This window comes from Rattus norvegicus, chromosome 15, assembly GCF_021556685.1.
Source record: "Rattus norvegicus strain SHRSP/BbbUtx chromosome 15, alternate assembly SHRSP_T2T, whole genome shotgun sequence".
Classification (NCBI taxonomy): Eukaryota; Metazoa; Chordata; class Mammalia; order Rodentia; family Muridae; genus Rattus; species Rattus norvegicus.
Genome location: NC_141548.1, coordinates 85,478,388 through 85,500,965, shown reverse-complemented (window position 1 = coordinate 85,500,965; position 22,578 = coordinate 85,478,388). Strand labels below are relative to the sequence as shown.

The following is a 22,578-nucleotide window of genomic DNA, read 5'->3' as shown; positions in this document are numbered from 1 at the left end:
AGTATCAAAAATCTGTGCCTGCAATTAAGCAGGCTGGTCTGGGGCCTGATTTTACTTCAGCTCTGTGGCATGAGTCGCAGTAATTGCTTGGCAGACATAAACATTTGCAGAAATGAAAGTGACACTCGTCCGTGAGAAGACGATCAAGCTCATTGGACAGTCACACAAAGGGTAGACATCGTTATTAAGACAAAGATCTTTCTGGGCTTATTGTGATTGACAGCCTGTCCTTCAAAGTGATCTGATAACTGTTCAGATGGTCAACCCTTTGCCTCTTGGCTGCTCGAAAGGAGATGTTGCTATTCAGCCTTGAATTCTCCACAGCCTGATGCCCCGCAATGCATAGGAGCATTTATTAACCTCGTGGTTTCCTGGAGCCTCCTCTATCCAGGGCTCCTTGAACCCTTTACTTATTTATTTGCCAAAATCAGCGATCAGATAACACTCCCACGTGCCACGTGCAGAGATGGAAATTTGAAGAGCAACCTGCCTCTCCCTCTGCGAGAAACACAGAAGGCTTCCCGGCGGAGGCAGAGTTCTGTGGACTGCAATTTGTGCGTGACTGCAAACGCTGAGCTAGTAGGAGACCATAGAGAGCAGGGCTGGACCTAAAGGGCCTTCAAACACATCCTCTTCTCTGGTGGGCGGTCTGGCCAAGCACAGAAGAGAAAGACGGAGGGAGGAGAACACGGGCTGCTGGACTTTTAAAATAGCTCTTCGGGGCTGAAAGTCATTTTTTTTGTATATGTGCATTAAAATTTCAAGGAACAAATAAAATATTAGTAGAATTTTAGTAAAATAATTAGATACTAATAAAATCAGTAAAAGAAAATATTAGATTGGAATTTTCTGGTGAAATTCACAGAAAGGAACTGGATGCCTCGCAGTCCGCTCTTGGAGGCACTTAGTAGTTTTCATGGCGACGTAGTACCAGCCCCCCACCTTTTGTGCCCACCCAACTTCCTCTCCTAGTCATTTCTGTACTATGTTGAAGTTTCCTAACCAGAGACTTTATGCACTCGTAAAATAATCTAACAGAGCATTTTCGCGAAGCATCCTCTTGTGGTTGCTAGGGATTTTTCGAGGCTATACGGTAGTCACGTGAAAAACCTTTGGGTGCTCTGGGTTTGGAGGGACCCCCGCGTCCCTTCAGAACTTCCAGAGCCCCAGGGATGGATGTTCTACAGCAGCGCTCTGCACTGTTAGAAGCCTGTAGGTCTAGAGGGCGCTAGCCGCAGGCAACCAAGCTTTTCGACTCTGCCAGAAAGTTTCCAACCCCTTCTGGAGTCCCCGGGTGCGGGCTGCGGTCAGCCGAGAAGGGCGGCAGGAGGGGAGGTGGGGACACAAGATGTTCGCTTTAGAGAACAGCCTCCTGGGGAAGCGCCGAGGCTCTGACCCACTGCGGAGGAAGAAGAGGAGCTGGGTTGGGGCGGGCGGTGACAGCCGGGTCGCCCCTCGGAGCGCGCGGGTCAGGGTGGAGCCTGCAGCCCGGAGCCGCGTCAGCGTTTAGCATGCAAATGCATTCCCCGCTCCTCCCCCACCCCCACCCCGCCCCAGCCCTCCCCGCCCCGGGAGCGAGCTCAGCGGCTCCGCAGCCGCCCACGCCTCCTGCGCGCCGCGGCGCCCGAGCGGGCGGCTCTACTTAAGCGGCGCGCGGGCCGCGACCCGCCACTCGCCTGGAGCGCGCGGGCGAGGCGGGCGCAGCGCACCGGGGCTCTCGTGGGCACACTGCTGCGCGCTCGCTCCGCGCGGCTCTCCGTGGCCAGCCGCCGCCTGAGCGCAGGGCTCCCGGGCTAAGAGCCGCTGCGGCTTCTGATCGCGACCCCGCTCCCTGCCACTTGGCACAGCCCGGCCACCTCTTTTTGGCCATGGCTCTGGCGGACAGCACCCGAGGATTACCCAACGGGGGCGGAGGCGGAGGTGGCAGCGGCTCGTCGTCGTCCTCAGCGGAGCCGCCGCTCTTCCCGGACATCGTGGAGCTGAACGTGGGAGGGCAGGTGTATGTGACCCGGCGCTGTACCGTGGTGTCCGTGCCCGACTCGCTGCTCTGGCGTATGTTCACGCAGCAGCAGCCGCAGGAGCTGGCCCGGGACAGCAAAGGCCGCTTCTTTCTGGACCGGGATGGCTTCCTCTTCCGCTACATCCTGGATTACCTGCGGGACTTGCAGCTCGTGCTGCCCGACTACTTCCCGGAGCGCAGCCGGCTGCAGCGCGAGGCCGAGTACTTCGAGCTGCCGGAGCTCGTGCGACGCCTCGGGGCGCCCCAGCAGCCCGGTCCGGGGCCACCGCCGCCGCACTCGCGCCGCGGGGTGCACAAGGAGGGCTCACTGGGCGACGAGCTGCTGCCGCTGGGCTACGCGGAGCCGGAGCCGCAGGAGGGCGCCTCGGCCGGGGCGCCGTCGCCCACGCTGGATCTGGCTAGCCGTAGCCCGTCCGGGGGCGCGGCGGGCCCCCTGCTCACGCCGTCCCAGTCTTTGGACGGCAGCCGGCGCTCGGGCTACATCACCATCGGCTACCGCGGCTCCTACACCATCGGGCGCGACGCTCAGGCGGACGCCAAGTTCCGGAGGGTGGCGCGCATCACCGTGTGCGGCAAGACGTCGCTGGCCAAGGAGGTGTTTGGGGACACCCTGAATGAGAGCCGGGACCCCGACCGGCCCCCGGAGCGCTACACCTCGCGCTATTACCTCAAGTTCAACTTCCTAGAGCAGGCGTTCGATAAGCTGTCGGAGTCGGGCTTCCACATGGTGGCGTGCAGCTCCACCGGCACCTGCGCCTTTGCTAGTAGCACCGACCAGAGCGAGGACAAGATCTGGACCAGCTACACCGAGTACGTCTTCTGCAGGGAGTGAGCTCCCCACGCCCCTCGCCACTCCGGAGCCCACTTCCCTTCCTCCCCGCGGGGGACAGGATTATAGATACCCTCGCTCCTTCCCTGTCTCCCCATTCCTTCTGCCCCGCCCCCAGGCCCCCAGTAGCTCGCCCAGACCCGTCTGCTCCCCACTTGAGAATCTGCAGCCACAAATCCTCTGGGCTTCTTCGTCTTCTTTGGACCCCACTAACCGAGAGAGTGCCCAGATGTAGCCCTTCACTCACGCTTCCTCTACTCCGGGCCTCCAAACACCCTTCCCCCCAGATTGTCGTGATCTAGTGGGGCAGTGCGGGAGCAGTCGCCAAGTATCTGGGAATGACTGAGTTGCTCAGACCCCGACTGCACGGTGTCTGGCGTGCAGTGAGGACAAGTCCTTGAAATCTTAAACCCTTTGACTCCATAGCGGTTTTCAGAGATCAGAACTGAGAGCGCTGTGTGGAGACAGTGTTTTAAAACGTTGTTACGGACTTGATCCTCATTAGAAAGATAAAAGTTTTAGACAACCGAAAGGAAAACCGTACGTTGGAATTAAGACCCCATGGAGGCAGTTCAAAGACTGTAAATAAAGTGCTTTTTTTGTTTTTTAAAGTTACAGGTAGAAGTAAATTCTAGTACTGGCAATAGATCTCCTGTGGCTTAAAATTGTAGAAAGCAATCCTCCTGCCTGCGGAGGCGCCCTTTCTCTTCAGCTACTTGCCTGAGCTCTAGGTTTTGTTGGTTAAGTCAGTACTTCTAGGCTAGGAGCAAGGAGCAGGGGGCAAGGTTGCCTAGGCCCGCGGTGACCAATTAATACAGGAATGGTTAGTAGGGTCAGACAGCCCTTACTTAGGTCTAGGACTGTGGGAGGGTTGGGGAGGGAGGAAAGAGGGGAGGAAGGGCGGGAGGGAGGAGGGGACATACTCATTTATTATTTGAGAGTTGGACGTTTGTATGATCCACTTGAGTACGTGCACATTTAAAAAAATATGAAACAGTACGTGTAAACTTAGATTTTATCAAGGTTAGTAAAAGACCTATCTTCAGCTGGAAGTCTATCGAGCCATTTTGAGTCCTAAACTTAGTTGCTAATACCCGTCTAACCTAACCAAAGAGTTACCTAGTAGAATTTTAGTGCTTTGAACATTTATTTTCTTGTTGGTTGTATTTCCTCATTTTTAGCCTATTTACTTAAGCAAAAATAAGTTCGATTTTAGTTACTTAGACTTAAGATCTCTTGCTATTATTATTATTATTAGTAGTAGTATTTTTAAATTGCTGTTTTCTGCAAGCCCAGCAAGTGTGGACTCCTAGGCAGTTCTGAAAACCGGAACAAGGCTCGCTCGCCCTTTCATGCGTTTGCTTGACGTTGCAGTGGAATCTGCTCCTGTCAGAGCTGAAGACAAACGGAAGCGCCCTGGGAGCTGCCCATCTGTAGAGAGCTGTGAAGTGGGATGTTCTTTAAATGAAGGCAAACAAATACTTCAGTGTGGGCTGAGCAATAACGCGGTGTTTTAGGTGAACGCAGCAGAAGCAGGAGACCCGGTTGCCTTACGCCTTTAGTCCCACGTGGAATGAATTCCCAGCGTGGATCCTGTGCACACCACAGCCGGAAGGAGGTGAATCCGTACGCTTCCTGCTGACAGGCATCTTTTGGATGATCTGTGATTACGGAGAAGCCTTTTTATGTGTGTGCTTGTTTTACCATTTCACTCAGAGATGTGTTTTTAAGGATATTTGTAAGAGCCATTTTAAGTGTTTAAATTAGCTCCGTGTTTCCTTCTTTCTAAAAAACGAACCTTGTACTGTATATGTCATCGTGTCCATGGCAGATGTTATGAATTGGGACAGTTTTATTGTCAGACTCCTGCGGTCCACTCTGTACATACCATATATAAACATTTTACACGAATCCTTTAGTTTTTTAATTCATCTACGGATGCTATAGAATTTCCTATATTTGCCCCCTGGTAACTTGCATTTATTTGATGGTGTATATACAAGAGCAACGTGTTTCGGTGAGTTTCTCACACCCTTGCCTGTGGACTTGGGTCAGGAACTCATTCACAGCTAAGTGGCTGGGTTTGCTCCACACATTTTTGCTGGGACGTTAGTTGTATACTAATCATACGTCAGTTAGCTGTCTACCTGTACTCAAGCTATTCATATTTCTAATCCAATAATGTTTGCATTTTGATTGGGACAGATTTACATTCTTTTGTTACTTTTTTTTTTTAAAGAAAAGTTGGCTTTATGTGCTGAGTGTGCAGTTTTAAAGAAAGGGAAACAGGGATCCAGGAGTTGTGATTACTTCAAGGTTGACCTTATTTTTAGGCAGTGGATCAGAACCTTTATTTCAAACCTGAAGGGACGTAGGACTGTCACTCACTGGTCTAACGTGAGTGTCAGACTTTTCCATGCCATGGAACAGTGTTAGATGGCTTAAGAAAGAAATGCACTATTAAAAAACACCTTTAGGACGGATCAGAATACATTGGCAGATGGCAAGACGGAGGTTCTGATTCCCCTTGTCAATCTGTGCAGCGATAGGGGCCATGGGAAACGGCTGACATTTTGAAGTTTTGTCTGCATTCAAGTCTGAGGGATTGTAGCTTGGAAAACCATTCAGTTGTCTCACTAACAGAGACATCACTGTACCTTCCCCCACACCCTGACTGGTCTGTTATTTTAAGGATTGGGAAGTTAGTGTTAGCCACAGTACACGGACCTTTTCCTGGAAGCAACTGTGCCCTCTGTTGTTGGATCCCAGGCATGAAAACTTTGTGCTTTTTAGCCCCAAGTTAAGTCTGAATGGTCATCTTATTCTGTGATAGGTAAGTATGACTGAGTCAGGGTGACTTGGCGTGGGCCTTGGGTGGTAGAAGAAACATCTTTAGGGCTTATAAAATGTTCTACAATATTTGTCAGCACCCATGAATTTGAGTACTGCACCGAATAGAGTAGAGCTCTCAACAGTATGTTTGAAATGACCCAGAAGGATATTATAAACTATTCAGATATTCACAACGGCAATCTATCTCAGAGAGGCGATCATTTGCATATGTTGATCAAATTAGCATCTGATGCTCATAAATAATGGAATGACATTAGGTTTAATAAGTAATTTTTAAAGAGAAGTGCTGACAGTCATTGGGGTTATAAAGAAAACCAAAATAGGTACCAGGCCCTGTGCAGTTTATCAGACATTCGACATGTCTGTTTTTTAATGCTTGTGGACTGCAGTCCACCTCATTCTAAATTTTTGAACATGTAAAGGAAAATACACTCCCCCCACCTTTTTAATACTTTTCTTACTCTAGTGGTTTTTTTTTAATTTTTTTAATTTTTTTTCAATTGCTAGCAAGGTGATAAAACTAGCCAAATTGTCTTCCTTTTCAAAGCAGAATCATATACGTGTGTGCCTGCTGCTTCTCTGAGGACATATATAATGTGCAAATGCCCAGACGGGCAGGGCTTGCAACACAGTCCAGTTCGTATTGTTCTTTCCGTGGAATGTTGATACTACATTAAAGCCATGTATCACAGAGCTTTGGTAATTTTTTTAACTATTCATATTATGGTATTCAAGTCGTTTTTGTACTCCTATATATAAAATAAATTATACAGATATTTAGAAAAATACTGAGCGAAGGAAGTGAATTCCTTAAGCATTCCTTTTGCAGTCCAAATTACAAGTTCTATAAAACTGACATACTTTAAATTTGGTATTTTTTTTAATTGTAAAACTCTTAGTTAAGTCTCTGCTTGCAATTTTTATTGTGTTTTTTTTTCCCTCACTACTTTTAGTCTTTTAAAATCTTAATGTTTTGGGTAACTTAAGTCTCTCAAGTCATGAATCGAACCCAGTGTTCTTGTTCCCAGAGCCTACAGTACGTGGATGAATTTTTCCACAGTCGGAAGTAGGTTGCTGTAGCTAACTTTTCTTTGTGACAGTTTTGGATAGTACACATCTCAAACTATCAGTACTGGAGGATTTAGATTTCCTCCAGGGCCCATTGAACAGGATGGAAGAATCCTAACAGAAGACCTCCGCTGGAGTCAGCTGTTGGATGGTAGAAGGATTGACCAGTTGACCAAACATGCTTGCCACTGCATTTTGTAATGTTTTTCCAAACCAGTTTCGTTTATTTAAAATGCGTTTTGAGGTGTGCGGACATCAACTGTAATGTAAACTGCTATACAACTGTCTTTGTGACTTGATAGCCATGTAAACTTTACTATTGAAAACAAACGATGCTCGTTCTTTCATTACGACCAGTTTAGTATCCATTTGATGACACAGGATTGAAACATCCATCACGGGCATACATTTTGAACATGTAAATTAAATTTTCTGGGTATTTGAAAACTTGCTCTTTGTAGTAATTATTTGGATTCCGACATGTTGAAAAACGTCACTTGCTAAGTGATACATATCTTTGAGCTCTTTCTTAGAAATCTAAGGGGACGTGGAAAAATATCCTAATATCCCACTTTTCTAGTGAAACATAGACCCAAGAATAAAAGCCCCTCCATATCAGCAAGGAAACAAAAACACATGGGTGAAATCTTTTCAGAGGTGCTCACACTTTTGAAATTGTCTTCATCCATCCAAATGCTGTTCCGTTCCTTCTACTCACAACCAGTTGTGTCATGGAAACACTCTGCCGGTTTCCCTGCTGTGTGTGAAGAAATGAATCATTGATTGTGTGACTTGTTATGTATTCTATTAAACACTAAAGAATAAAACATTCACTCCTTTAATTACTCCCCTTGGCTCCGTGGTATGGACTGGCTGGAACACTGTTCTAATTTCATTTAGGAAGTTTCAGAAGTGCCACTGATGCTTTCCACACTGCAGTGGGACGGACAGACAGCGGGCCATGCCTTCAACCATTACATATCACCAAGTAAATTTCCATCTGGGCCAGGCTTTTGTCTTACTGTCCAGAATACATAACAGGCAAGCTGATAGTCATTTCAGAAGGAAAAAAAAATCTTTCACAATATTTTTCTTTAATTTCAGTCTTTGCAGCCACTGCTGTATAAGGGCAACAGGACATAAATGACCCCTTTAAGTGTGAAGAAACACAGTCGTAGGAGCAAGATTTACCCAAAGTGAAAGTATGGTTCATGAGGGCCGTAAGGTCCTGGTGAGTACTGGACAAGAACAGCTGTGTGACTGAGGCAGGGACTCTTTGAAGCACTGTCAACCACCAGCCTTTGAAGTTCATTCTTTCCAAAGAAGGCCTAGGGCCACTCTGACTGGGAAAGTACAGAAACCAGCTGCTTGCTGGCTTATATAGCACAGGAAGCCGGGAGTCAAGTGGTTAGAGCCAGCCAGGTTTCGCCCTTCCTCTTTTGCCTGCACTTCCTCTGGGTGGCTTTTGTTTTGTATATATAAACACGGATGATTTATTTTTGAAAATGTCATAGATATGAAAAAATCCTCAGGCAAGACAAAAATGTAGATAATAAAGAAGAGGTCTCTCTTTTCTAACCCCTAGCTTTTCCCAGAGACAATATCCAGGGTTTCTTCTATCCATGAAGTAATACTTACTTGCCCACGCTCTCTTTCCTGCAGTGGTGGCAGTGCCTCTTCCATGATGTCTCCCTGGTTTGACCACTGATCTGACAGCTCGTGTGACACACGGGCATGTGGCAATGATCTATCTCGGTTTCTGATAGTTCCAAGATATTCTGCATTGATGTGTCATTGTCTAGATGGGCTGCAGTTTTGTTTTTATAACTTGTCCTTTCCTAACACGTATTTAAGTCTCTAGTAATTTTTTTTCCCACTCCAAACTGTATTGAATGTGTTTTTACATGCATGAATAGAGTTTTTTTTTCCTTCCTCTGGAACTGAAAATTCAGGTCTGTGATGTTTGGCCATTTAACTTAATTTTTTTTTAACTTTTTGATACTACAAAAGGGTTCAATGCACACATATTTAGTAAACTTTCCCCAGACTAGTGCTATGTGGTGTATTACTGTCTGTGACGGTGAACATAAGCCACATGCCCAATGGTAATAGTGACAGGGATCCAACCTCTACGGTGTGCTGTGCTGTTAAGCCAGAGTGCGCTTTAATGAGAGGTGCTGAACACGTGCCTTTGAAAAACTTACTATAGTTTTAACCTAGAAAGGGCTTATTGACATGCAAACCCATAAATCAAAGGATGTCTAACTCTATATTATTTTTAAAAGATGTATGTATGTATTATATGAATATTATATGAATACCTGTGTGTAGGTATGTGAACCATGTGCACAGAGTTCCCGTAGAGGCCAAAAGAGAATGTTGAAGTACCTGGAACTGGAATTACAGGTGCCTGTGAGCCACCATGTTAGTGCTGGGAACTGAGCCTGGGTTCTCTGTAAGAGCAGCTAGTGCTTTTAACGGGTGAGCTATCTCTCCGCTCCCTCTTTTTTCAATACAGTGTTTGTAATCCTAGCTAGGGCAGTAAAACAGGTATAAGAAAAGCAAAAATTAGGACAGGAAGAAGTGGAATTGCCAGATAGTTGCAGATATTTTATTCTTAGAAGACCCCGAATATTCCACTGGAAAACCCCTTGATCTGGCGAACACTTGCAGCCAAGATCTTGATAGAGAATTAAGATATACAAATATGTAGCTTTCATATATACCAAGTATTTCTCGCTAAGGAAGAAAACATAAAAAAATCCCAATCCCAGTATCTTATACATACATACGTACATACATACATATGTAATACATACCTACATACAAGCCCAAGAATAAACTTAATTAAGGAGGTACAAACTTCTACAATGAAAATCTTAAAATACTGAAAAAAAGTTTGAAGAAGTCATGAAAAGATAGAAAACAGTATCTGGAGAAGCGTCTCCCATTGTATACTTTAGTGAAAGCCCCTTTGGAGGCCAGAGGCCATCAGATCACCTGGAACTGGAGTTATAGGCAGTTGTGAGCTCTTGATGTGGGAACTGAACCTCGGTGCTTTGGAAAAGTCATCTGTCCAGCCGGATCCATGTACAAAGTTAAATAGCTCCAGAGCAAATGTCTCTTGAGGTCAAAATGCATCTTGGTGCTCAGGAAGTAGAGACATGGGGTACCAGGGACAAGCTGATTAGCCTGACCGACCAAATTGGTGAGTTCCAGGTTCAACGAGGGACCTTGCCCCAGTAAATAAAGTACAGAACAAGGAGGAAGGTACTAGATATTAAAATCTCTGACCTCCATATGCACATGAGCAAACTTGCCCCCATAGCACACACACACACACACACACACACACACACACACACACACACACACACACCCTCAGAATAAAACAAAGACCTAGACTGAACTCATAAAGCACACAACGCCTAACCCCCAAATCAACCACTACCAATGAATACCGTGGTGGAAGAGGATCCAGTGCAAGCCGACAAGAGCCGGTGCGAGCCAGTGAGAGCCAGACTCCTCTACTCTATCAGCGGGATTTTAATACACTCTGGTTCGTGGGATTTACTGAACAATTTTAAGCGAGGGGCCTAGTAATCCGTGTGAAATTACTGATACATAATTTCATGTGTGGTGCTGAGCGCAAACGGAGCCAGAGGACGCTTAGGAGATGACCATGGGACTCCACCTGAGGGGTCGCACTACTCTACATGCAGATCATCTGGCCCAAGTGTGGTGCAAGGTCTCATCCGTCTTTCTTTTGAATATTTCAGAGTAGAGCATTTTATATGAAGGAGAAGGGCTTGCAGCGTGATCAGGCACACCCTGTTTGAGGGAAACAATCTCGGAATCCAAGAGACACAGAGTTCTTAAATTATTTGAGCCGATCTTACAATGTATTTTGACCGTATTCGCCCCTCCCCCAGCTCCTCCCAGAGCCACTCCCTTCCTTCCTTACGCATTCAACCTTGTGTCAGTATTGTTACTTACTATTTATTAATGTATGCTTAATTTCCCTGGCTGGGTAGATGACACAAGAGAGCTCTAGTGTCTTGTACATAGAAGGAAAGGATCTCACTGGTGCCTGGCATTTATCGCTTTTAGGCCGGTGCCTTGCTATTCACTTACTCTTGCCGTCTCTTTGACCGCTTCCAGAATTGGGGAAGGCACCTATTTCTTTATTTTGCCCCACGGCTCAACAGTGTACAGGCTTCATAGACCACCACTAAACATTTGTGGTTAAATTCACGTCTATCCCAATTAACTCGTTTTTAAGCTGTATCAAGGAGAAAAATTATGTAGCCGAAAATGTATCTAGCTATCTTAGGAAAATACAGTAGCAGAATTAAAAAAAAAAAAGACCTCTTTCTACTTATATAACTGCATAAACAGTTGAGAAATTATCCTTGCAAATTCATTAGTAAATACGCACAGATGACAGTCCTGACTTCTGACTCGACAGTCACGGAGGCCTGTGTCAGACATAGCTGATATGGGTAGGTGTTTCCCCATGCATAGCCATTGGTAGGTGTTTCAAGGCTCCACGTGAACTTCCGGCTTATGGAGAAAACAGAGGGCAGCGTTTCCATTTTGTGAGGAAGACAGGCTCGCTGGCAGCCCATTGTAGGCTTTCCTGGGGCTGTGATTTGGTACAATGTTGAAACTCTCGACTCCCAAGTTTCAAGAGGCGTAGGGATGAAATATGACCTTCCGGCAAGCATTGCCCTCCCATATGTTCTGCTGGGGACATTAAAAGTGGTGGGTTTTTGAAAACCACAGTTCCCAGGACTTGAGCAGGTAAATGGTCGTGTGCTCCCAGACTCTGACCTCGCAGTAGTAAATGTTTTTCTTCCTGCTCAGGCCTATGTGTGTTTAATGAATGTTTTTTCTGTGGCCTAATATTGTAGGCAGAGGTATTAAAGTTTTGCTCACTAGTATTAGGAATGTAACTTCTAAACAGTGAGTAGCTTGCCTGACTACGTTTGCTTCTTATCCCAGCACCTGGAAGGCAGAGTGAGACCCTGTCTAAAAACAACAACAATAAATAACAACAACAACAACAATAACAACAACAAAACTTCCACCAACAGTTGGATTTCATTGCGTCTATGTTTTTTTTTTTTTTTTTTTTTTTTTTTGGTTCTTTTTTTTCCCGGAGCTGGGACCGAACCCAGGGCCTTGCGCTTCCTAGGCAAGCACTCTACCACTGAGCTAAATCCCCAACCCTATGTTTTTTTTTTTTTTTAAATTCCTCTGTCATGTAGCGTTTCCTTCCTTCTTTGTCTTTTAGACAAATCTCAAGGGTTATTAGGTGTGTTATCATCCTCACATAGTTAATTCTAGATTTGAGTCAACTTAGGGGGGAATAGGGCTCGAACCCTTTGATGTTGTACTTACACACTTTACTTGAGGACCTAAGTACACCCATGAATCTATTAGTGACTTCTCCTTTAAGAAGATGTCGGCAGCAAAAGGCTGAAGCCCCGCATCTCTGAGGTAACTGCATCTGAGGTGCCCTCAAGCAAGTCAAGTCTTGACTGTTGAGTGGGGTCAGGCCCACACTGCAATCAGGCAGACGTAGTATCCTTTCCAGAGGAGTAAGAGTGACCCGAAGAACTGTCCTTGAGCCGGGGAAGAAGAGGTCATATGAACCCACAGAGATGGTGGCCACCTACCAGAGGTGGCAGCTGAGGAAGAATGATAATTAGAATTCACTTAAGTACAGGAAATTAAATGTAAATGATCTTTAGCTAAGAAAGACAGAATCATTTTTTTTCTTTTTTCTTTTTTAAAGAAGGAAGCTAAAATTACCACACACGTCTATGAGAAACTATAGGGAAAGAACCCCTTTAATCCATCATGGTATTACCTTAAGAGAAGTCTGTTTTTATTTATTTTTTAAAAATATTTTAAAAAGTTTCCTACTGGGTCTTGAACTCATGAGATTAAGTATGCTACCTCTGAGCTACCTCTCCAGCTCACCGTATGGGACAGTTTTAATGGCTCAGGGTTCTGTGCTTTTTTTGTTTTGTTTTTTATTGTCTGAGGGCTTGAGAGGAGGCTAACTTTAGAACGGAGTTGACAAACTGTCACCATTATCATCCATTTTTTTTCAGAAAATAAGAACATTTGATGTTCTACTTTGTTTAAAAAAATGTAGAAATAGTTTTTCCCTAATTCCAACAGTTGGAGTTTTGTGATAACTTGATACATATTTGTTTCTTAATTTTGAAATCCAAAGGCCTTTTTCTTTTGTCACTTAATAGATGTGTGCTAAGGCAGTGTCTATATTCTCAGGAGCCGTGGGCAGTTAGACGTTATTAATCAAGTTAGGATGACCAGAAGCTAAAGTTAACAGTATCAATAAAGCATTGGGAAAACACTGTCTTCCTTAGTAAGTATCATCTGTGTTTATTAAATCAAAAATGGTTTAGTCTAAAAGCAGAAAGCTTCTGAAAAAACAAAAACAAAAACACAAACCAAAAGGCTTGCTTTGTCCTAATAGCCTCTGTTCAATGAGCAGAATATCTTTTAAAGCAAAATGAAACACATTTATTAAAATGTTTCAGTTTTATAGGTAGAAAAACATCTTAGCGTCACAATAGCCTTGTACTCTATGTGCTTTTCAAGGCTTGCGAGAAGCTCCAGGACCCAAGTTCCCTGGGGCTGACAAAGGCAGGCAGAGGAAGAATGGGGTTAGTCAAGCACTGAGTAGTGGAAATGCATAAAACACAACTGAAGAAAAAATGAGGATGTCTGCATAGTCTAAGAGAGCTTAAGTATGTACGAACCCTGTTCTTAAAACCGTTTTTGAAGAGTTTACATTTACTTTAATAAAAGCTACAGGGAATCTAGTATTTATCAGCAGTGATATGTAAAAATGTTGATGGTGGGTGTTCAGCTAGGATAGAAATTAATCATTTAGGAGAGTTATCAATCACAAAATAAGTTCCTATATACTTTTGGTGACCTTATAATTCCTGAAGAGATAAAAAATATATGTCAGTATGTGTTTAAATTTACAGTATTTAAATTTCCTATTTTTGGTGTTTTGTTCCTTTCCACTAGCTCAAATAATTAAGACTTAGCATTCAAATTAAAGTCAAATAAAATTCTACTCAATTTAAAATTTCAAAAGGCTCTGCAAATACATTGTAACTCACATTTCACAAATCAGGTAAGGAACTGAACAATTGTTCACTGGGGTGAAAATTATAGTTGGACCCGTGGAACCAAGTTAGCATATTAAAGATAAGAAACTTCTGGTCTATGCTCTTTCGTTAATACTCTTGTGTTTTATAAATTAATTTAATGTTTTCATTATTTATGGCATAAGGCCAGTGTTTATGAATTAAATGTGTATAATGGAGGAGTCACAGTTGGAATATATTTTTTAAAAAATATATTTTAGTTTTACCTGACACATAATATTTATATAATAGTGTGACATTTTGATGCATGCATATAACGAATTATAACAAGATCTGGCTAAATTAGCATGTCATTTCAAACATCTATCATTTTTCCATATTTAGATTATTCAAATTCTTTCCTACTATTTTGGAATATACGGTTAATTCTTGTCAACCTGAATTCTCGTATGTCCCATAGAACACCGGAAGTTTTCCCTCCTGTCCAACTTCACCTGGTGTTTATTATCCACCTTCTCTCCATCCTTGCCATCCAAAGTTGTAATTCTAAGAAGATTTCAAATAACATCATTTCAGCCTAGACTGAAATTATTTATTGAGTTAGTTTCCACAGACTTTATGGTGGTTTGAATGAGAATGGCCCCCGTAGAGTCATATATTTGAGTGCTTAGTAACCATGGAGTAGAGATGTTTGAAAAGGATTAGAAGGATTAGGGGTATGAGCTTATTAGAACAGGAGTGGCTTTGCTGGAGGAAGTGTGTAACTTGGGGTGGACTTTGATGTTTTAAAAGACTAGTATCTCTCTTTCTCACCCCCCCACTCTCCCTCTCCCTTCCCCTCCCCTTTCTTCTGGTAGAAACCAACCTTATTGAAGTACTTTGAGGAGATTTGACATATAGCTGGAACTCTCAGTGGAGTATGTGGCCATTTCTTCTTCATTACCAAGGGGTATTTGGCAGTATCTGTTGATATGTTTGATTGTCACAACTTAGGGTGCAGGTGACTTAATGAATAGAGTAGCAATTCTGCTAAATATTCTTTTCAGGCATAGGACATAGACTAGTTTGGATGTCAATGCTGATAGTTATGTAGTTCTGAAGTTCCGTGATAAAGAGAATGTAGGGGTAGCTGTGATAAGACATTTGGTTCAAACATTGAAGTATTTATTGGATATAATAGAGTCACAAAATGAAGATCTGAGATGGGTTAATTGAAGGGGGGAATGGCAAGTGGATGAGAACACTCTCAGGAGGGCTCGTTATAGTGCTAGAGTTTGGAAGTTTACCCATAGTCATGTGTTGAAGGCCAGGTTACCAGATAGAGGTGCTGTTGATAAGACTGGGGCCTTTGGGATGTTGGGCTTAGAGGAAGGAAGTTAGATCATTGAGGGGATCATTGTACCATTGAAATGGATCTTAGGGCTGGGGCCTTTTATTTTCTACCTTTGCTCTTGATCACCAGGAGGTATTCAGGTTTTCTCCCTGTAGACTTCTACCAGGATGACCTGTCGCTACCCGTCAATGTGATTATTTACAGAAAACATTAGCTTAAAGAAATCTTTCATTCTTGTAAGTCCTATGTCTCAGGTGTTTTGCCAGGTTGGAAAATATAGTCAATGCATCTTTAGGATTAGCCAGTGGGGCCAGGAGCTAAGAAAGACTTGAATGGCAGATTTGTCTTGGCAACACGTTAAGTCTCGAGAACAACAAGCCAGTTCCACAGCTTTTAGCACCAAAATGTCAGTGAAGACACTATGTATAGATGACATAAGCTGGGCTTGGGGGGTGAGGGTAAAGGCTGGAAAGGAGTATTGAAAACTAGGGTGTGGAACAGCAGTTCTTACCCTACTCACACATGAGAGTCAGTTTGAGGACAAGAAGAAATATGGCTGCCCTAGCCTCATCGTGAATCGATGGTATTCAATTACAATTGTTTCTCATGAGCAGCTGCATTTGTAGATCAACAAAGTCTAGGATGAAGAGACAGGTGATATAAGTTGGCTTTCTAACTTAGAGACGTTTTGTGTTCTGGAAGTGTGGTGGATTTCGTTAGGAGTTACACAGCCCAGAGGCTGAGGCTGGACTTCACAGGAGATTTCTCAGCTTAACTTCTGAAGGTGAGGCCATGAGAACCTCACCAAAGGAGGTTACTTTTTACTGTGAAGAATGCTTTGGAGTGAACCTTTCAGATAAACTACCGAAGTACTACTTTAAAATTAAAACACATTAATCATTAAATTAAAATATTACCTCTTATTTACAATATATATTTATGTCCATGTGTATATGATTGTATGTGGGTGCATGTGTGAACTTGTGTGTGTGTGTGTGTGTGTGTGTGTGTGTGTGTGTGTGTAGGCCAGATACCAACCTTGGCTATTTCTCTTTAGGAGATGTTCCCTTTCTTTGAGACAAAGTCTTTCACTAACTTGGAGCTCAAGGACTAGGTTAGGCTGGCTAGCTAAAGCCCCAGAAATCTGTCTATGTCAATCTCGTCATCACTGGGCACAGACATCTCTGCCACAACGCTTGGATTTTCACGAGGGTACTGAGATAGAGCTCAGGTCCTCATGCTTGATTGGCAAACACTCTTCTGACTCAATTATTGCCTCAGAACCACTATATATATATATATATATATATATTCAAAGAGAACAATATTATAAAAAACAAGAAATGCAAAGCCAGCAAACTAAGGATGTCTCCCACAGGACAACCCATCACTTTGCTTCCTTTATAGGTAGAGGGTTAAGGGAGCCTCCTTTCCACCTGGGCTCTCAGTAGACAATGGACCTGTTTGCCTTTCAGCCCTCTGCTTTCATGGCCATCTCTTATCTGCAGTTTCCAGATCTGAATGAGCATTCTTTTGTAACAGGAAGGCAACACCAGTGAAAGCCTGCCTTGTCTGGAGATTCTGGGGACACTTTCAAAGGGAGAGAGAGAATGACTGGCGCTGCGAATCCGTTCTGATTTCATTTGTCTCCGACAGGGCCTCATGACAATTTAATATTCTTTATTATTATTTTACATGCAACTTCCTTCCCAGCTTATGATTCCTGTCAGGACTGTGTATTATTACCCATTAGTCATTTTTCTTTGCTTGGCCCATAATGCTTCAAAGGAGGGCTGGTGTATTTCAGTAATTTTGCTTACAATTTGATTTGTGTTCTCTAGAATCCCAATTTAGTTTCATCAGCACATTTCTCCACACAGCAGCTGGGCTCTGGATGGGAACATTTGCATACCTTAGCAGCTGAGAGCTAAGCCCCAGGAACCCAGAGTCTGGCCAGATATTCCCAGAGCATCACTTGACTTTTTGAAATAAATTCTGTCCTCCAGTTTGTAACTATCTGTCTCAGTGACACTACTCTTATGCACACTTTAAAAAAAGATGCTCTCCAGGTGATTCGGGAGCTAACAAGCTTTTATAAAAATCCTTGTTGTACAATCAGAGAACATGAGTGTCCTATTTGAGAGTCATGTAAAAATATTGCTCCTTCTCATTGCAAATATCTTTATTATTAGAGAAACAGCAAGGGGATCAGATGCTTAATTAGCCAGTGATTGCCTTGAAGGCAGGTAATCCATTAATCTGCAAGCATCATTGTGAATGAGCCCTTGAGCAGACTCTCCAAACATCTGCCAGTACCCAGCCATGACACAAGGGCCTGCGTGAGGCTCCTGGAGTCCCCCAGCTCTTTTTCATTATTTTCTTTGCTTTTATCTAAACTCTTGAACCTGGTCTTGGTCTATGTGGCATGCTGATATAAATGCCTTTTCCCCAGAAGGTCTTGGACTCTAGGATTATGAAGAAAAATATCTTTGTGGATGGTGATCAATTTAAGGATTTTGCAATGAGATTATTCAGTATTTTCTAGGTATCTTGGTTTCTTTCTCTGTTGTGATAAAATATGTGAACACAAGCAACAAAAAAGGAGAAAGGGTTTAATTCACTTCATCATGGCAGGGGGAGTCAAGGAGGTAGGCTTTTGAAGCATAAGTCACCTTACACCTACAGTCAGAAAGCAGAGGAGCGCATGGATGTTTGCTAGAGGAGCGAATGGATGTTTGCTTAATGTGCAGCTTGCTACTTTGTATAATCCATTTTATATAATCCAGGATCTTGTGCCCAAGAATTGTCCCACCAGCGCAAGGCCCTGGGTTCGGTCCCCAGCTCCGAAAAAAAGAACCACAAAAAAAAAAAAAAAAGAATTGTCCCACCTACAATTAAGATGAGTCATCTCATATCGATTAAGGCCATCAAGATAATATCCCAATGCATTCTCCTCCCCATCCTAATCTAGAGTATCTCCCACACGCGGGCCCGGAGGCCTGGCTCATTTGGGATTCTAGATTCCCCCAAGTTGATAATGATCACAAACCAGCACATGAGGATGGTCTTTAAGCACCATTACTAATGTACTTTCAGGGGAGGTAGAAGGGGACTTCCAAACAGACAGAAGAAGAAGGTCATATTTTATCATGTTGGAACATGGGGTTTTCAGAACATGTATCCCTTGTCCAAAACAGCAGAGACCAGAAGTGTTTAAGATTTGGAATGTTTTTGAATTCTGGCATGGTCACACATACATAATGAGACATTTTTGGCAGTGGGGCAACATGAAATGTGTCTATATTCCATATACACCTTCTATGCATTGTCTAAGACCAATTTTACTCAATATTTTATGCATACCTACATTTAAACAGTCATCTATCTCTTGAGGTCAGGTGTTGAATTTTCCATCTGTAGTAGTATGTGGGCATAAAGTAGTTTTGGGTTAAAGATGATTATCTTACACAGATAAAATCTTATATTGTAAAATCTTACCTTGATAGTGAGAATGTTGATGGCCAATTATAAGTTTCTCTGATATGACAACCTGAGAATTGAGTGGACAGATAGAAATCCATATGAATCATGGTCTTTGTTTCATTTTTTCTCTAATCCTTGAGAATTTATATTGCACATGCATGTTGAGAGTGAAACTTCTCTGCCCTTAATTTACTTGTTTCTTATGTAGAGAAGCCACTTAGTTTTCTTGTCCAACTAGTTCAGTGCAAGTGGCATCTGACTATGCTGACATTCAGGACATGCACGTGTGTCTTACGTAACCATATTTTTAACACGTGCACAGAATTTTGTTAATTGAAACTGTGATGATTGGAAGTAGATTTTTTTCCCCCGCTGCCAAATGTTCTTCTCCATGTGTGGAGTATTTTTTTTCTTTAGCTGGTAAAACATATATTGACTTGATCAATAAAATAAGAAGATCTAGGTAGGTAGGTAAACAAAAGTTTAAATGCACTAAAAATAGTTGTGGTGTTGTGGAAATGAGATGGAAAAAAGAGAAGAGAAGTAGTTTTTAGAGCTAAAGTTGGACTCCATGATAGAGTGTTCATCTAGCATATATAGGGTCTGGTGGGCCCACTGCCAGTGACACACACACACACACCCACACTCACACGTACATGTTCACACTTCATTGATTTATTCACACTGGAATAAAATGCTTAATGGTCCGAGAGATAGAAAAGGGTACCTACTATGTGTTTAGGGGATAAGGAAGTGGTGAAGGACAGATTTGGTTGTGAAGTAGAAGAAATGTTGTATGGTGTGTGTGTGTGTGTGTGTGTGTGTGTGTGTGTGTGTGTGTGTAAATCCTTGAGCATCTCCGGGTCCTTGCAGCCCTGCGGTGGCCCTGCCTTGGTCCATGCCATGAGCCCTATAGCTCAGTTCTGACTTTGTCATTTATTTCTCCACATTGTCCCCATGCAGGCCTCATAGTTTGCCAGAATCTCAGCCATCTCAGAATCAGACTGTTGTAGCCATGATTTGCCAGAGACGGTACATAATATAGGGTGAAAATGCAGGACTTTGATGCAGGATCCTTAGTTTCGAATCCTGACACCAAAGCTTATTAAATCTGTGACCTTGGCAAGTTGCGCATCGTCTTTGTGCTTCTCAGTATAAAGCAGAAGTATTTCAAGGCTCTGTTTTGAGCACTCCATAAGATATTGTACATAGCTATACCTACAAGTCATTTGTCACTGGTGCATGCCTGATCCTCCTTTTCTCTCCCCTTCAATAGCTCACTGTTTAGGTACTCAGTACATCACCTTCTCCTGGGGATAATGTATATTTCGGGTTCCCTGATGATTTCAATTAAAAAATTAAAATAATAACAAATGAATAGAAGAATGAAAGACTTTGAACATATTGTGTGTGTGTGTGCATTTCTGTGCCTGTGTGTTCATGTGTGTGAGCATATGGGTGTGTCTGTGCATGTGTGTGCGTGTGTGTGTGTGTGTGTGTGTGAGCGCGCGCGTGCGCGCGTGCGCGAGCACATTTGTATACACATGCATTTGGAATCTTTTCTTTCCCTTCTTTCTTTCCCCTCATTTTCTCAGGAGGGATAGACACAAACTGAACAGAAGTGAAGCAAGTTGGCTTCCAGACTGTACCAACCTGGGCAGAGGCTGTTGAAGTTAGTACAGACTTGGCTGTTGGCAAAGCATTGTCAACAGAGACCCAGACACGTTTGCATTTTACTTTGGCAATGATTTTTGGTGCCCTACATCTGAGAGTACTCTACTGTTTTCCATTTCTTCATCTAGAGAATCTGTCCATCGTGCTCTGTGTGGCAGTCAACCAGACCGTGACTGGAAAGCCCTTTGCATTTAGTGTTTCTCAGGAGGATTTTAGTAAGGAGTAGGATATTACGCTCGGCAGAATGAGGGACAGAAAGGCTGCCATCAGTTTCTTCTCAGTGCTGTGTAGAGTCCTTTCCATGATTTGCTGTGGGTGGAGGCTTTGCAAATGTAAGGCACTCACATAATTAATTTGACTTGCAAAGGATTAACAGAAGAACTAGCTGCAAAGGTGTCAAACTCAGTCATTCTCTCTACCCAAATCTAAAATCAGGTTTCTTCTGAAAATGTTTGGTAACATCCCAGAAGGGTAAAGATTGTTCAGGGTTAGGGTAGCTGTCTGTGGAAAGATACATCATCTTTCCTGTGGGCCCTGACTGTGCGAAAGAGCAAGTGAGGTCCATGGTGGCTCACTTCCGATTTGCTAATTGGTCTTGTGAGAACTCGAGTTTGTCACACCCTCCCTATGCTCAGAATTGCCCCCCCCCCCCTTAGGAGGCATTTTACCTCTTCTTGCCTTGGCATCTGCCCACACAGGTGTGTTCGTCTAACAACGCCTGGTAGAAAACAAGAACTGGTCCTTACAGATAGGACTGAATCCACCACAGCCAGCTCATGATCAGCCTCAAAACCACAAGCTGCCATTTCTGAGGTGGCAATTGTGTTTTTTGTTTCTTTTGTGAAGTGAATAATCTTATTTAGGAAAACGAAATTGTAATTAGGGCACTTCAATGGAAATCATCGTATGCCATTGCTTAAGAAGCAATAGCAATGATAAAGGTTAGAATTAAAGGCATGGAAGAAAGATAAAACAGGGAAAAGAAAGCAGATGTAGGTAGATTAATTTATTTAAAGATAGGTTTAAGGGCAAAAGAACTTCTCGAGAGAAAACATGTTGGAAGACCAGTATCAGTGTGACAATTCTAAATTTAGATGCCCCTAATAATACAATTTCAAAGTATACAAAGTAAAATTATAAAATTGGGAAGTGAAATAAGTAAACCATATTTGAAGATTTTAACCTACTTGTCTTTGTAATAACAAAATTAATAAAGATAAAGTCTGAGCAATATGCCCACAGATTTGATCTAATGATTACATGTAGAATACACAATAACTGCAGGGATCATTTCTTTTTAGAACAAATGCTGGTGTATGCCTGCAATTCTAGCAATAGACTGAGGCAGGAGAATGGTGAGTTATGGGCCAGCCTGTGACATTGTGTTAAGAGGGAAAAAAAAAGAAAAATGCAAAAAATAAAATTATGGGCATATCGAACAAGCAAAAAACTGAAAAGACAACAAATGCTAAAAAAACAAAAACAGAAACAGAAACAAAAATAACCCCAAAACAAACAATAAACAAAATGAAACAAGATTTTACAAAACCAACCAAACAGAGAAATACTTTTGTGTTGGCCTGGACATGGGGGCTGCTCTGGAGTGTGGCTGATATGCACCCAGTGACATCTGTTGAAGAAAAGTGATTTTCCCTTTGGCAGTAAGTATTAATTTCAACTAGCTTTTTGTTTAGGGGTGGGACCCATTTTTCCCGCTCAGCGTAGGGACTCCTTCTAGCTTGAACCCACGTAGATATGGTGCGTGTTGCCACAACCTCTGTGAGTTCATATGTGCATCAGTCGTGTTGTGTCTGGAAGACGATGCTTCGTTGGAGTCATTCACCACCTCTGGTTCTTACAATCTTCCCCTTCTGATTGTGTGTATTTTTAACTTTTTTATGTGACGGAGGGAGGGAGAGATAAAAGGAGAGAGGGAGGGAGAGATAAAAGGAGAGAGGGAGGGAGAGAGGTGGTGGGAGAGACAATAAACTTGGGAGAGTAGGGAAGTGGGGAAGTAGTTCTGGGAGGAGTTGGGAGAGGGGAAAACATGATCAAGATATATATATATATATATATATATATATATATATATATATATATATATATATATATACATATTGAGTAAAATAGATGTATCCTGGATCATAATGGAAGTCCTATA

At 43.0% G+C, this 22,578-nt stretch overlaps 1 protein-coding gene across 1 annotated transcript; it reads left to right on the top strand.

Annotated features, from left to right (window-relative positions):
- Positions 1–1,670: 1,670 nt before the first annotated feature.
- On the top strand, positions 1,671–7,612 carry Kctd12 (potassium channel tetramerization domain containing 12). Its single transcript, NM_001399515.1, is given in 1 exon segment — positions 1,671–7,612. A coding segment is annotated over 1 exon segment (984 nt). The 5' UTR covers positions 1,671–1,868; the 3' UTR covers positions 2,853–7,612.
- Positions 7,613–22,578: the final 14,966 nt, after the last annotated feature.